Consider the following 15,217-nt stretch of genomic DNA (forward strand, 5'->3'; position numbering starts at 1 on the left):
AAGTGCCAAGCACTGGGGATACAAAGAAAGGCAAAAACACCATGGCTGCCCTCAAGGAATGTGTATTCTAATGGAGAATATGACAAGGAAATCAAAAGTTCCATATAGATAAGGAGATAAAGACTTATTCTTCATACCTTCATTCTCGGTGCCTAGTATAGTGCCTGTCACAGGCACATGCTTAATAAATACTTAGTGATTAAGTAATGGAAAAACTCAAATGGGGCAGGAGGTAAGAGGGATCGGGAAAAGCTCCTGCCAGAGATCAAGTTTGAGCTGTGTCTTCAAATAAGTCAACTATTTCAAGAAATGGTGGGCAGGAAGAAGTGTATTTTCAGTGTGAGGCATGTTTCTACAAAAGTATGGAGAGGGGAGCTGGAAATCTCTGTGGAAAAGCATCAGGTGGGCTAGCAGGCCTGAATCTCAGAATGTGGGAAGGGAGGTGTGAAGACTGAAAAGGTAAGAAAGTAGAGAGGAGGAGATTCTCATAAAGATCATAAGAAGATTTTATGTTTGAATTCTGATAGTGATTGAAAGTTCTTTAGGACAGGTCTCTCCAGTCTTGCCTGATAAATAAAGAGAATGTAATTTGGAATGTGAATTAGATGCCATGGCTGTGGAGGTTCCTTCTGGCTCTGAGGGCCTGGGCATATTTTGTGAACATGGAACTGGTCTCACAGAGGGTTTGTGGGATAGAGGGCATTTGAAACTTTTTCTATGAAGGTCTTTAAAAAATACCTAGGAAACTAAATTAACAGGGGAGGAGGATCCTTAGAAGAGCATGCTAGAGATCTTAACATATTTATCAGTCTGCCCTGTGGAAACTACATTACACTAATTCTATGCCATTGTATTGGTTTGTCATTTCTGTAGTGCCAAACAGCTTGCCAAGTGCTGTATCTATCTTGGCTCAATGAATGGTACTTTACACCACTCTGGGAGGTAGATACTACATGTATTACTGTCACCTCCACTTTGTCACTAAGAAAACAGGCTGGGACAAATACTTTATCACACAATTGGTGTTTTCTGACTACACAACTTCTCCACCATGCTGCCCCTTGGGCATAATTATGCAGGATCCAATGAGCCAAAGCTAAAAGGACAAAGATTTTAACTCAATTATATTGTTTGTCCATTTTCAAAACAAGAACAATGACATTATCGGATAATGTCTTGTGACATTGTGAGTGAATTGAACTTAAGTAAGGTTGAGATGAACAAAGTCATCAGCCTCACTTCCTGTTCCAGAGGCATCAAAGTACAGTGGAAAGACAAAAGTCAAGGGATGCAAGGAATAGATTTTTGGTATTTCCAGTGTCCAATCAAGCTCTAAAGACTCCCCAGCATTATTTCAGCCACCTCATGGCCATTGGATCAAATTACTCTTTTCTACCCATGCGATAAAGGAAATGTTCGCTTGCTTGGGGTAGACATCCCCTAGACCACTGATGGCTTTTTAGATCTGTTAGTTATCCTCCACCTAGTTTAGTCTATCTGCCAAGATGCTTTACAGTGATGTGGCCACTGAGTATGAGTGCCAGATAGACACCAAAGGTAGATGAGCAGCCCTGAAAAGGACTTGGTAGCTCTCATATCAGAGGAACTAGTCGCCCCATATACCTCAGCTCAATGTAAACCAGAGCTTTCTATCTGTCTGGCCATGAAAAGGGACACACCATCTTGGTGTCAGGTTCCTGACACTGGGGACTGTACTAGAGAATTTAATCGGGGCAAGCTGCACATTTATTGAGATAATAACAGAAAGAATTCATGGAAAGTGACAAGTTGCTAATTGTTAATACCCCATCCAACTCAGAATATTCAATTCCATGGTTACAGCAAGGATCTCTACCCTCGGGTTAACAAATGTGTGAGTATATCTTTTATACATAAATTTTGATAAATGTATTTTAATGAAATTGGCTCCTGTGATAATGCAGGCTTAATTCTAAGAAGGGAGACTATAGACTTCATCAGAGAGTCAAAGAGATCTAGTCCATTTTGCACAAAATGAGGTTAAGAATCCCTGTCATAGACCAACTTGAGTGGGACATGTTGTTGTGACAGACAGTAACTGAACAAAAGTGGAAAGAGGATTTCAGGTTTGATGCGGAAGAGCTTTTGAATTAGGTTAAAGGGTTTGCAGTTGAGTTCTTTAAGGAACATAGTCACTGTATTCTAGTAATATAATAAAAATAGGAAAGCAATGTTTTTTTGGTAAATCATGTGACAATATCACAAAAGTATAAAGTGAAGGGAGAAGAGCCTGGAAACAGGGAGCCCAGTAAGGAACTTACCTCCAAGAGAGAAAGCAAGATGTGGATATGTCCTAAATTGGAGTGGACTGTGGCAATGGTAGGAAAGAACCAGAAGTGTGAAGAGGAAGTGTCAACAGAACTAATTACCCATTTGGCCAAGGGAGCAGGAAAAGAAGTCATAGGAGATGTTACATTGGCAAGGTCTTTTTCCCCATACACACCATTGCCTTGCAGGAATTCATGAATTTATGACCATTTTCATAAGCTATGGGTAGATATAGCAAGGGTAAACCTTATACAAACATAAAAGGTATATTTTCCCTGAAGATCCACAAGGGATCACCATGGCAAGACATACATAATATATTACAGTGATGCTTTGGCAGCTTTGATTACTCCCTAGAGGGCAAACAGTAAAGGTGGGAGACAATGAACTCAGATTAAAAGTAGAGTAGAAAACGGAGTACCCTTGCTCCCAATCAATCAATAAGCATTTATTATGCCCTTACTACATGCTGGGAAGCAACATCAGTCATATATGACTGGGAATAATTAATCATGATCCAAAGCTGATCTGTTGCTTTACCAATACCAATGGAATAAATAATTTCAACAGGGAAGTCTTGTGAATTTCTGGACCAAAGTTCATGCAAAGTCAGTGCTTGTCAATATGGTGTAGAAACTTTCCTTTGTACCTAGTAGGTAAGTGTATGCCTTTTTATGATAATGTACCCTGATGGAAGAAACTTCTTGAAGTCCAACTTAAAGAGTGAGTTCTAATGGCTTCTCTTTAGCTATGGGAAGCAGAAAGGAAATGGACGTCTCACCTTAAATGGTTAGATTGTCAGAATAAGTGCATGAACATGAATGATAGACTAGACCCATGATTTTCTGTCGAATCAAGCAGAAGAGTCTGAAGGGGTAACCACTCTAAGGAAGGATAAAGAACAGTTCTGTGTGAAACACATTGAATATCCACTCTTATTCTTGGGTAACAACAACATTATCCAGGGAAGCCGTAGTTGTCAGACAAAAGTCTCCTTGGTGAAACTTTCCTACAATTTAAAATCATATGAATAAGAGCTTTGTTTTCCAACATCCATTTTGGGGTATTCATGCTGTAAATGGCACCACAGTATTCTTCTATGGAGATGCTTCCATGACACAAGTCCAAGTGGGTGTTTGCATCTTTTCCATTTTGATCAATTCTTGCAACTTGTTACTATGTCCATAATCTGGGATCATTGGTATTAAGGGTAAACCTCTCTCTTGGTGATGACAAAGATGAAGAACCCAACTATTTCTATGTGAAATCCCTTAGGATTTGGGTTAATTAATGAGGCTCGTACTAGGGTTATACATGATCTATTACTTCCTCTAATTAGAAATAATAATCCTGATCATTATGCTGGTTAGCTAGAAAGAAGTAAGATGAATGTTCTTAACTATGATTAATCACCTTCTTTAAGCAGCACACATCTCTGCTGTCAGTGAGTTATATGCAAACGCGGCTGCAATTCAATGCTTTCTCGTGATGTATTTTTTTTAAAGCTTATGGGTTAAATTAATTTTCTGGCAGTTCTTTTTCCTCAATCTTGATAAAGCACTACCATTTTTATTACTTTAAAAAGTCCATTATTAGCAAAACAGCAAAATAATTGATTTCTCTTTTTTGGGACTTTGGAAATATCTAGGGGCCAGACTGGGGCCCTTTCTCTTTCTGTCTTTGACCTTTCATAGCTAAACAATATGAACACTTTCATGTGTTTCTCTCCACACCAGTAAATCACAAACAAATTAGGTTATGAGGTCAGAGACCAGTTTACAGAATCCAACATGCTGAGAATGCCAATTGCATTGCATACACTGGGCTTTGTTACAATTACCGTCCAAATTCTAGGTAATGCTATTATTAACTGGATGGTAGTATGTTTATGAAAAATAAAATAAAATGAAAGTAATAGCTAACATTTGTACAGCAGGTACTATGCTAAGTGCTTTATAAGTATAATAGCATTTGATCCTCACAATAACCATGGGAGCCAGGTGATGCTAATAATTCCATTTTACAGTGGAGGTAAATAAACTTTAAATGACTTGTCCAGGCTCACATAGCCAACAAGAGTCTGAGCTCAAATCTTCCTGATTCCAGGCCCTGTACTCTGTCATTGTCTCATTTCTTTTGGAAATGAACAAAATCAAAATGTTTGGATGATGAAGATATATTAGAAATAGTGGTTCTTTTGGCTACAGAAACTTAGATGACCATAGACTTAAAGGTGGGAGCAACCTTTGAAAGCATCAAGTCTGGCTGCCTCATTTTAAAGAAGACAAAATGAAGGCTTAATAGAACCATATTTTCCAAAAACTTGTCCAATGTCACACATGTAGGAAGTGGCAGAACCAAGCAGAAGTGTTAATTGGCACAGGTGAGACTGAGGTGAGCTACAATTCGCCACAGTAATTGTCATCCTGAGTTCTGTAATCTACATGGATGATATATCTTAGCAGCATATGGATATTAGCACAAGTATTTTATATTTTATGATAGATGATTACATATTATGGATCTGATGATATAGACTATTTTAAATACATATAAATAAAATATCTTTTCTGCTTTTGTTTAAACTCACCAAAAAAACCCAAACAATATCTATTTTTATATTGTCAAAAGTATTTGTATATTTTTTTTACTGTCACAAAGATACTAAAGTCCAGTTCTTCCCATATTCCTACTGAATTATCAATAAACCGAATCCCCATGCTAATAACCCCCACGGTATAGTGGGCTGCCAGCCACTAGAAGTTTCAATATCAGGTATATTGAAACCAGATTGAACAAAGAACATTTTGATACTCGCCTATAAAATTGACATTTTGATCCATTTATTATCTAGGTCCAAGATAGTATCCAGAGCCAAACTGGGGATTAATATCAATGGTCTAATGAGCCAAGATGCATGACCTTAAAAGACTGGGATGAACAAAATTAAGATATGATGATGGTGGCAGCGATGACGGAGGTGATGATATTGATGATGATGATGGTGGTGGTGGTGTTGGTAGTGACTGGAGACAGAAGGGATGCCCCACCTGTAGGCCTTGGCCATCCACAGTCACTGAGTTGGCCCTCTGCATTTTGTTCTTGTCTCCAGCTTTGTTCGCCTGCTGAGAAGATCCATTATCCTTGTTCACGGTTCCTTGGCGATCCTAATAGAAAAGAAATAAATATGCTGCCTTATCTTCATAAAATTATTGCATTTAAAAATATTTTTCATGTCTCAAAATGAAATTCAACTTCTAACATATTGAAGACAGGCTGATTTTCCCTGACTTTATTGGAACAGGACTTATTAAGTAGCATTGATAGACTTTTGGGGAAACCATTAGTAAAAAGAAAGGAAAGAAAGGGGAGAGAAAATTCAACAATCTGCCCCAGTCACGATTCTTAAAAGATATTATAGGAAATTTCCAACGGGCTGTGGCTCACAAACTATTAGTGTAATTAGCTTGTGGTCTACCTATTTCAAATGAATTAAACAGGGAGGGTTTGTCAGCTTCCAGATAATGTAATCCTCATCTGGAACTACAGGGGATTGGACAAAATGACCTTTCCGATCTTTTCTAATGCTAAATCTCTGCTCCTCAGAAGTATTTATTAAAGTGAACTTTTATTGTAGTTGTTCACTTGTTATAGTCATGACCAATTCTCTGTGACTCATTTGGGGTTTTTATGGCAAAGATCCTGGAATTTACCATTTCCTTTTCCAGCTCATTCTTAAGATAAGGAAGTGGAGGCAAATAGGGTGAAGTGAGTTTCCCAGAGTCACACAGCTCACTTAAGATCTAAGGCCAAATTTCAACTGAAGAAGATGAATCTCCCTGACTCTAGGCTCGGTGCTCAATGCCCTACAGTGCCCCCTAGCAGCAAGTGACCTGTAATCTATTTCATTATACATCCTTTGGTTGCCCTCTTCAAGTGAAGACATTTTGAAAACTCCTGGTTAAAATAAAACCTCATTTCTCAATGTGGCCCTGAGTGCAGACAAGGTTGACCTATCCATCAGTTCCTTAGTATGCTCTATAGCTAGTACTATTGGAGCCAAGGATCGAACACCCAGCCAAAATGGCTCCCTGTACCTTCTCCTTGGATGGTGTGTGTTGGTAGAAAGACCAGGGGCCCTGAAAGTTAGATTTAGAGACTTCTCTGAGTCATGGCTCGCTCCCCCAGAGACCCAGCTTTGGCTGCCATGCAGCTGAACTGCTAGAAAATGTTGTCTTCGTATAACTAACAAATATTTGCCCTCAATTCTAATCAAGCATTAATAAGAGGGTCGAGGGGCACATAAAATCGGGACAGTTTCTGTCAAGGGGTCCAAAGGTGGACTTCCATCATTCTGGTCAACAAGGACAAAGAACAATTAAAAATCAAGACCTATACGTTGCAGTAACTTGGTAAAAACAGAGTCCAGTGCTTAAAAGCAAAAGAGACCTAGGTTCAAAATCCATTTCTGATTTTAATTTTTTTAACTTCATTGTGTGATCTAGCATAATGTCGAGAAGGAAGGAAACACAATATTTATTAAATATCTATTATATGATAGGCACTCTGCTAAATGCTTTACCAATATTATCTCATTTGAAACCCACAACAAGCCTACAAGGCCAGGTTTCAATTCTGGTCTTCCTGAATCCAGACTCAGTGCTTTTTCCAATGGGTCACCTAGCAGCCTGGCACTTGCTAAGATGCTTCCTAGCCAAGTTTGAGGAAACTCCATCACTTTCCTGAAACAGTGTTTTCTCACAGGAGAAGTAGAGCCAATTAAACCTAATCTAAGAGATGTCCTGAGACACTGTGAGATAATCACGTACACAAAGTACTGAGCAATAACAGAAGGATTTAGGGCTAGTTTTATAATCTCTGCAGAACCTTTTAAGACAAAAGAAAAGGAAAAGGACGATGCTGACACGTGGCAGCTCCATGTCATGGCTACCTGGGTCTCTTTGGGATGTCTCGTCACCTCATGGGTGCCTTTTAATCCAAATTGTGTCGTTCGCATAATTGGTGGCCAAATAGTTAAAGGTGTCAAGGCAAGATGTGTGTTGGAAGGTCCTTAAGAATGAGCAGGCAGGCTCACTCCTCCCCAAACCACAGGCCCATTCTCAAGAGGGCCTGCCCTGTCACCTGTGACAGAGAAGCCTGGCTGGAGACAGACAGCTGTACCCAGCCACAATCCATAGCACAATCTTTCCAATCAGTCAATCAATAAAGACCCACGAGCAGCATTCTCTCCAACTCGGACATGACCAGCACCTCAGGGCCAGCCTAATCTGGATGGACTCTGGCCCAAATATAGCTGATTGCTGCCTTGGCACTTTGGGATCTCTGCTTTAAAAAAGATGAAAAGGAAAAGGGAGAAAAGCACTGTCCGTGTTTCCTGAAACTGCAAAGGGCTCTATTGTGGTGAAGAAGTCAGCATGTATCTTCCCCCAGAGTCTGAGTCACAGACACTTTCAGAGGTTTCAGGGGGTTTCAGAGCACGTGGCCCACCATGAACAGAAGCTTTTGGCCCATTTCCCACCCTGGTAGGGCCCAGTAGAAGAGGACAGATGGGGGGATTCATCTTGCCCTCAAGCAGAGCCTTCAAAGCCATGTTTTGCAGCCACAGCTGTCCATATCACTCCATAGTCACTTTCTAATAAGTAATTCCTTTTGGTCATGAGGTTCCTATCACTGTCTTTTCCACTAAAAGGCTGTCAGTGCATTGAAAACCCTCTGAATTAGGTGTCTGGCTCAAAGCCCAAGGCACCCCACCCTAGTAACATCTCCACTACTGAAGCCAAGGGCAGAGTAAAGCACTGACAAAGAGAAGATGGTTCTACTAGAGTAACTAAAGGAACTGGGGAGTAGGGGGCAAGCTCCAAAATCAGCTGGAACGTCTAGAAGCTAACTGGGAGAGCCCCTAGGCAAAGGGAAAGCCAAGTCCTCTAGTCCCCGCATCAGCCCATTCTTGGGATTCTCATGCTGGCTTCTGATTTGATTTTGGTTGAAGGAATTCAGACAGGTTGTAACCCAAGAGGCAACCTTGGCAGAGTCTGTGGGTCCACACATGAATTGGGGTTCCATCAGAAGCCCAGCTTTACCATTAAACTCAAATATTGTTCTTTGGGAATTATGGAAATACAACAGGGAAATACCACCCCGAGAAAAAAGAGGGAAAACACAAACGTGGACCATTAAGAAAGACCACCAGGTCTATTTATAGCATAGTGAACCCAATTATGAAAAAAAAAACATTATAGATGTTATATGATTTACCAATTACTGCCAATTTATATGGATTTAATTTGCATTACATAGACTAAGATTTGTTTTGCCTTATGGGATACAGGGATATGAATTAGCTAGGATACAGGATCCAAAGCTATGAAGAAAAATCTCAAGATCTCTACAGACAATTTGGATATTTGCCTCTTCAGCTCTGCTGAACAATAAGAAAAAAAAATCTCTATCTCTATATATATAGTGAATAAAAAGACACAGATAGTTCTGCTGAAGTTATAATGTTGATCACAGAAAGAGAGCTAACCTCCTATTATTTGTTATTGCTTAACAATGAAATTTAATATCTGTCTAATACAATAGTTATCACATCATCTGAACAAAAAAAGTAACATGAAGGCAGGCTAATTTTCTTCCCAGTACATCACCACATCCTTCCAGATATCCCTCTACAGTTAGATGATAGATGAACTGGCTTCAAAATCAATGCATCAGTACTCACATGCAAGGGCACTTTTGAATGTTGGATTTGAGGATTTTCTCCCAATACAATTATCATCAAAATGATCATTTAAAGAAAACACAGATATGTGCATATGTGAATACATGTGTATATAAACACAGACATTATATGTGAGCTGGGTGTGTATGTGCACACATATGTACACAAAAACCCCACTTGGAATTTCCTAAGAAGGTTCTCCACTAACTTGATATGATATTGTTACAAAGAAATGGAAGGTCCAGATTAAAGTAATATAAAAACAAAACCAATATGGAAAATTAACATCAGTTCAAGACCTCGGTGACCATTTTCAAATGGGGTAGTATTTCTCCCATGACCATGTCCAATTTTAATGAGTTACCATGGGAAATTGTAAGTTTGGTGATTGAGATATCATTCCATCTTCTCTTAGCTAAGTGGGAAGAGAATATTGAACTCTGGTTACTTAACATGTTATTAATGAAAAACTACAATTGGATCATACACAACATGGGATGACTTGGTCTTTGGGTCAATTCTTGATATATAAACAAACTTGGGTAATCCCTCCCCTCCCCCCAACCACCACTATAGATTAGTCTGTCTAGGTAAAAGCCAGTGGGACCTTGGACAGCAACATCTCTGTTATGTAAGCTATTAGCAGTATTATTTGTTCTTGGTGATCAGATTTGGCTCAGCTGTAGTTCAATGATAACCTGGAAAAAGCTTTGCAAGATCATTGTATGCTCCAGTAATGTGTGTGATCATGCTTGGATTGGAAAGAGAGAAAAAAAGGCAGGCATTATAAGGATGATGCTGATACCACTGAATCAGTTTAAAAATTACTTTACCCAAAAAATAATTAGTTAAACAGTGAGAGTCATCATATTTTCAATTAGGAACTCTTTTTGCTTATTATTAATTTTTCAATTAGGAAATTTTTACTCACCTCAGGAACTGAAACTCCTGAAGTTTGCAGAGTCTGTTGGAAAAGAGAAGTTAATATTAAAACTGTTTTCAAATTAAAAAAAAAAAAGAAAGAAACTCAAAGGGAAAATATTTATAGCCCTAGAGGACTGTGAACACAAATATGTTCTTTCCTTTTACATTTCCATTCATTCCTATGGCTCCTAATGAAGACCTTCCCTTGGCCCTGTGCCCAGTGGCACATTCATTGCTCCCCTCCCCCCCCCCCCACACACACTAGACTTACCTTCTCCAAACAAAGTGTACTTTCTTGTTTATTCCCCAGGCCTACTCCCAGGGGGAGGCTGGACTGAGCCCTTGAACCAGGCTGCGGCAGCAGAGACTGGCTTCAGAACCCCCAAACTCCATTCCTCATCTCTCCCTTCTCCACTACTACTTCTTTCCCAAGATTCACTTTCTAGGGGCTAACTGTGATGTAAAACACACACAGACCCTAGGGATACAATCCAATTCAATTATTCTCAGTATTATAGTTTTTCCCTCCCCACAATGGATTAATTAATGAATAATCTAACAAAGTTTTAGTTGTGAGACTAATCATTTCTCTTCAAAGTAGCCATTTCATTCCCATTTAACTCAACATTTAGTGAATTTTAATAATTGGAAAATGTCTTTTTTCAATTCCCCAACCATACCGGTTTTCAAAATACACATAACAGATGACTTGAAATGTTCCACAGACAAACTGCCAGTGGAGACATGATAGAAAATTGTGGGAAAAGGCAGGGAAGTCTATATTTTTCTTTGTTTTTAGTGTGGCTTAACTGGAAAGAGATGCTTCCGCAGGGAAAAGGAAAATAGAAACAGCAAATATCTGACCAACAGAGAAGACAGAAGAGAAGAAAATTGAAGAGAGGGAATGGCTAGTAGTGTGTCTACTGTAGAAAGAGTAAGGACTCCAATTTCAAAGGATTTAGTTTCAAATCCTACCTGTGATACTGTCAGCATGACCTTGGATTAAAGCCAAGGAACGTTCCTTGATTTCATTTTGTTCTCTACAAAATAAGGGGTCTCTTATTCCTTAACTTTTATGTGAGGACTAATGGACCTCTCAAGCAGTCAGGTCAAACCTTTGGGACCCTATTCTTAGATACTTTTAAAATATTGGAAGGAAATTATAAACTTCAGGATGAGGAGTATATAGGAGGGAAAATGTAATTTCCCCCTAATCCAATTTCTCAGTTTTTTTTTTTTGTGTGTGTGGGATTTATGGAACCCAGGTGAAGAACTCCTGTATTAGAAAGTCTCTGATTTCACTTCCAGCCCTTAGAATGCTGTAAAAAGACCTGTCAGGGAACTGGCTATATATTATGATCTCATGTTTCTTCCAGAGCCAATTACAAACTGTACATGCCATTCTGAGTTCATGTTTAGATGTGCTTTACATTTCAATGTGCTTTACATTTCAATTGGCAGCTATATGTTTTACTTTCTAGAGGAAATAAAAACTGGAGATAAAAAAAAATAGCTATACTTTCTAATATATCTATCAGAATTAATCCTCTGGACAAAACGGAATAAATGCTAAAAAAGAAAGAAAAAAGAAAAGGACCGAGTTTGAGGAAAAAGAGGGAACTCCAGATCTAGGCCAGGGAGTCAGAAGGTAAGATAATTTGTAGAAAAGATGGCCAGAGACAACTGGAGAAATGCTGGCATTATAGAACATAATTATTCTCCCAAGAGTGTGGAGTGATTTCAAGAAGAGAAAGTAGTTTCCATTGAACCACAGACCAATTATGAAATCTCTGCAAGTGCTTCAGGAGAAAGTTGTTTCAGTTGAATCCAACTCTTCATGAACTCATTTGGGGTTTTCCTCACAAAGATATCAGAAGAGTGTGCTATGTTTTTCTCCAGCTCATTTTACAAATGAGGAGACTGAGGTAAATATGGTTAAGTGACTTGTCCAGAGCGACAGTTACTAAGTGTCTGAGGTTGGAGTTGAACTTATGCCTATCAGTCTTCCAGATTTCAAAGCTAGTTCTCTGTCTTCTGCACCACCTAACTGCTCGAAGGTAGTGAGATTAAAAAGTAAAAAGGGGGTATAAAACAATTATCCAAGACAGTGGGAAAAATCGAATCTTGATCTCTTGCCTTGGATTCTAGTAAATGAATCACAGATTCTTAGTATGGATATAAAGGAGCCTTAGAAGACTCTTTAATCAAGAAAACTTTATTAAAACTTAAAACAGAGTGGGGAGGAGAACACAGGCTAAGTATATTCTGCAAATTGGTGTGATTTGAGGAGAAAGGAAAAAGGAGAATTACCCAATGGACTATAAAAGTTTACAAGAACACTAGAATTTTCCTAAGGGTAGAAACTATTTATTTTACTTTGGTCTTTTAATGTTTTGAGCTTCATAGGAGTCTGGCAACTAGTAGACATTTAATGAATGCCTGTTGATTATTGATAGATTAAACATACTTACTTACTCTGTCTCTGTTTCCTCTGTTGGAAAATGTAATCAATGATGAACATGTTCACATATTCATATGACAAAAGGCTATAAGACCTAATGATGAGTTACATGAAAAGTATTTTGAGGGGGCTTTTAAGATAACACAGTGGAAAGAGTCAGGAGGACCTGAGTTCAAATCTGGCTTCAGACATTTAACATTTGCCACTTGGGTGTTCCTAAGCAAGTCACATGCCCAATTTGCCCAATTGCCTCATGTAAAATATTAACTTTGTGGACTTTAGAAACCAATTTTCTTTTTCATTATTATGTGATTAGCATTTCCTTAAAATCCTAATTGGAGATTAACTTGAATCTGCTTCCTTGATCTACAATTTCTTGCACTACCATTTGAATTGCTTCTTTTATTAATAAATGGTTCATATGTCCTAGTTTCATACTACATATGTCCCATGATGGCCATGCCAGACTGTGAACTTCTTGGAAAAAAGGAAGCGCAATTTCTTCTCGTGCATCATACAGAGCTTCTCAAGGCATTCATTGTATGTCTAAGGAGGGTTTTTTAAAAAATGTTTCCTGAATAACTAAATTCAATCCTGTTTCCTTCATTATTTCATCACATACTTACTCGGTATCCAAGGTATAGACCATTGCTGAATTAATCCAATTGTGTCCTTACTATTTAGAAAAGGCTGGAACTGCACAGGTGTGGCTGACTAATGAAGGGCTGCCCACACCCATCACCTCAAGGAAAGTTTGTTTAAGTATCTAAGTAGATGTATCTCTGACCTTTTACAGTAGAATTCTTCTATTTATTCAGTTAATTTAATCAATGCAGAGGGTTAATTAGGTTCAGAACCCAGGGCTTGTTTGTTTGTTTTACTAAAATATTGGAATTGACCCAATGTATTGAGTACTTTGATTAAGTAATTGCCAGACCATCATGGCACAGTGTCAGAAACCCTCAGGGGAATAACCTGTTTCTTTTCTGTCAGTGGGTGCACCTATTATTCCTGGAAGCTCAGAATCAAAGAATGTGTGAGCTGGAAAGGATCTCAGAAACCATCCAGCTCAACCTGTGCACCTAAGGGATGCTTTCTCCTGCACTACAACATGCCTACTAAATGCTCACCTGCTCTCTGCATGATGAAATCCAAGGAGAAAGCCACCACCCATGGAGCAGCCCATGGACTCTCTGGAGGTTTAGGCAAACTCACTGGTTTGTTCTGTTTCATTTTTCCTTCCTGATATGAAGCTGAAATTGGCCTCCAGGCAGCTCTTACCTGGCCCTAGATCCTGCTCCTGTCAATAAACAGACCAAAGCTAATCCCTCTCTCATATAACCTTTAGACAACTTAAAGATAGCTATCAGTTTCTCCCAGGAGTCTTCTCCTGGCTAAACATACCTAGTCTTCCTGGACTCAAGGCCCCATCAGGAATGCCTTTCTCTTGGCACTCTTTTTTAAAGGAGGGGGAAAGTGTGATTCAAAAAGAAAACAAGGCAGGAAGACAATAAAATACTTCTTTTGAGGAGGATATTTTGCATCCAAGTGATGAAGACCTGGTAAGGTCAGAAGCAAAAGATGCAGAGCCAAAATGTAAACAAGTTAGGCTACAGAGAAGAAATTTGGGACAGATGCTGATCTCCTCTGCCTTTTCTCTCTCAAACACTCTCAAATGTGTGTGCATGCATGTGTGCATGTGTGTATGCGTGTGTGTGTGTGTCTTTATTTATTGGCTAATAATTAGGGGGACTACAAGGGAGTCAAAATCTACTGAGTTATCCACTAACATGAATACCCCTAGTTGCTACCCTGTCCTATACAAATTATACTGACAAGTACCCACACAGAAAAGTGAAAGTTTTTCCTGTTTTGTTTTGTTTTGGTTTTTGCTATACCAGAAATGAGGCTGGTGTTTCCATTTCAGTAACTAAGCAGTGAGTCCCCCTCTTGCCTATGCTGAACAGTGGGGCTATATGGGGTACACAATCATTTCCTTTGCTCAGCTTCAGAATTATTGTTATTCCTTCACTGAAAATGTAACATAATCCTCAAAAATCAAATTAGAACTTATTCTGAAGTTAAAGGCAAATGACAATCCTCATTTACCTCAGTTACTTCAGAGGTAATTGAAAAGCAATTGGATTTTTTTTTTTGGGGGGGAGAGGGAGGATACAAAATGGAGAAAAGAAAATTAGAGTAGAGGAAGATACTTGATGAAAAGATATCTTCTATTTCTATTGATGTGAGACTCCAAAGCTTATAGATTTTCTCCAACTTAGAAGATGGCCTTCAAGAGTTGTGATGTTAACCTGGAAATAGGGATGGAAGAACTATCTACTTACTTCTGTTATCAATGTAATTACATACTTTTTTAAAGAAATTGTGATTCCCATGTCCATGAAGAACTTCCTTTCCTTGGAGGGCAGGGTCTATTTCATTGTTGTCTTTGCATTGTCAATGTTTAACGTGCTGATTGGTGTGGAGTAGGCAAGCAACAAATGCCCCTTGAAATGGACTGGAATACAAGTTTGTCAGTGAGTCTTCAGTCTGAACCTTTCCACCCTCACAATGCTTGTGTGGACTCAACACTGGTGGTATAACCTTTAAGAACCTTGAGCCATATCTTGATAAGAAAATGAAGAGGAGATTCACTGGGGGTCTTCAAATGTTCTACCCACATATTCATCCCTCAATGTGAATCAAATCATTAAGAGGCATTGATTAAGTACCTACCATAAATCAGTGCTCCTTAATTAAGGAGGACATTACCAATGTCTAAC

General features: G+C 38.8%; 1 protein-coding gene across 2 annotated transcripts in view; it reads right to left on the bottom strand.

Annotated features, from left to right (window-relative positions):
- The window catches only part of DGKB (diacylglycerol kinase beta), a 683,215-nt gene that overhangs the window by 358,579 nt on the left and 309,419 nt on the right, over positions 1 to 15,217 (bottom strand). For both annotated transcript variants that reach the window (XM_052000688.1, XM_052000687.1), the window contains 2 exons: positions 9,981 to 10,013; positions 5,358 to 5,474 (listed from right to left, as the gene is read on the bottom strand). In XM_052000688.1, the coding sequence (XP_051856648.1) occupies positions 5,358 to 5,474; positions 9,981 to 10,013 (150 nt within the window). The remainder of the gene's footprint in view (positions 1 to 5,357; positions 5,475 to 9,980; positions 10,014 to 15,217) is intronic.

This window comes from Antechinus flavipes, chromosome 5 (assembly GCF_016432865.1).
Source record: "Antechinus flavipes isolate AdamAnt ecotype Samford, QLD, Australia chromosome 5, AdamAnt_v2, whole genome shotgun sequence".
Taxonomy (NCBI): domain Eukaryota; kingdom Metazoa; phylum Chordata; class Mammalia; order Dasyuromorphia; family Dasyuridae; genus Antechinus; species Antechinus flavipes.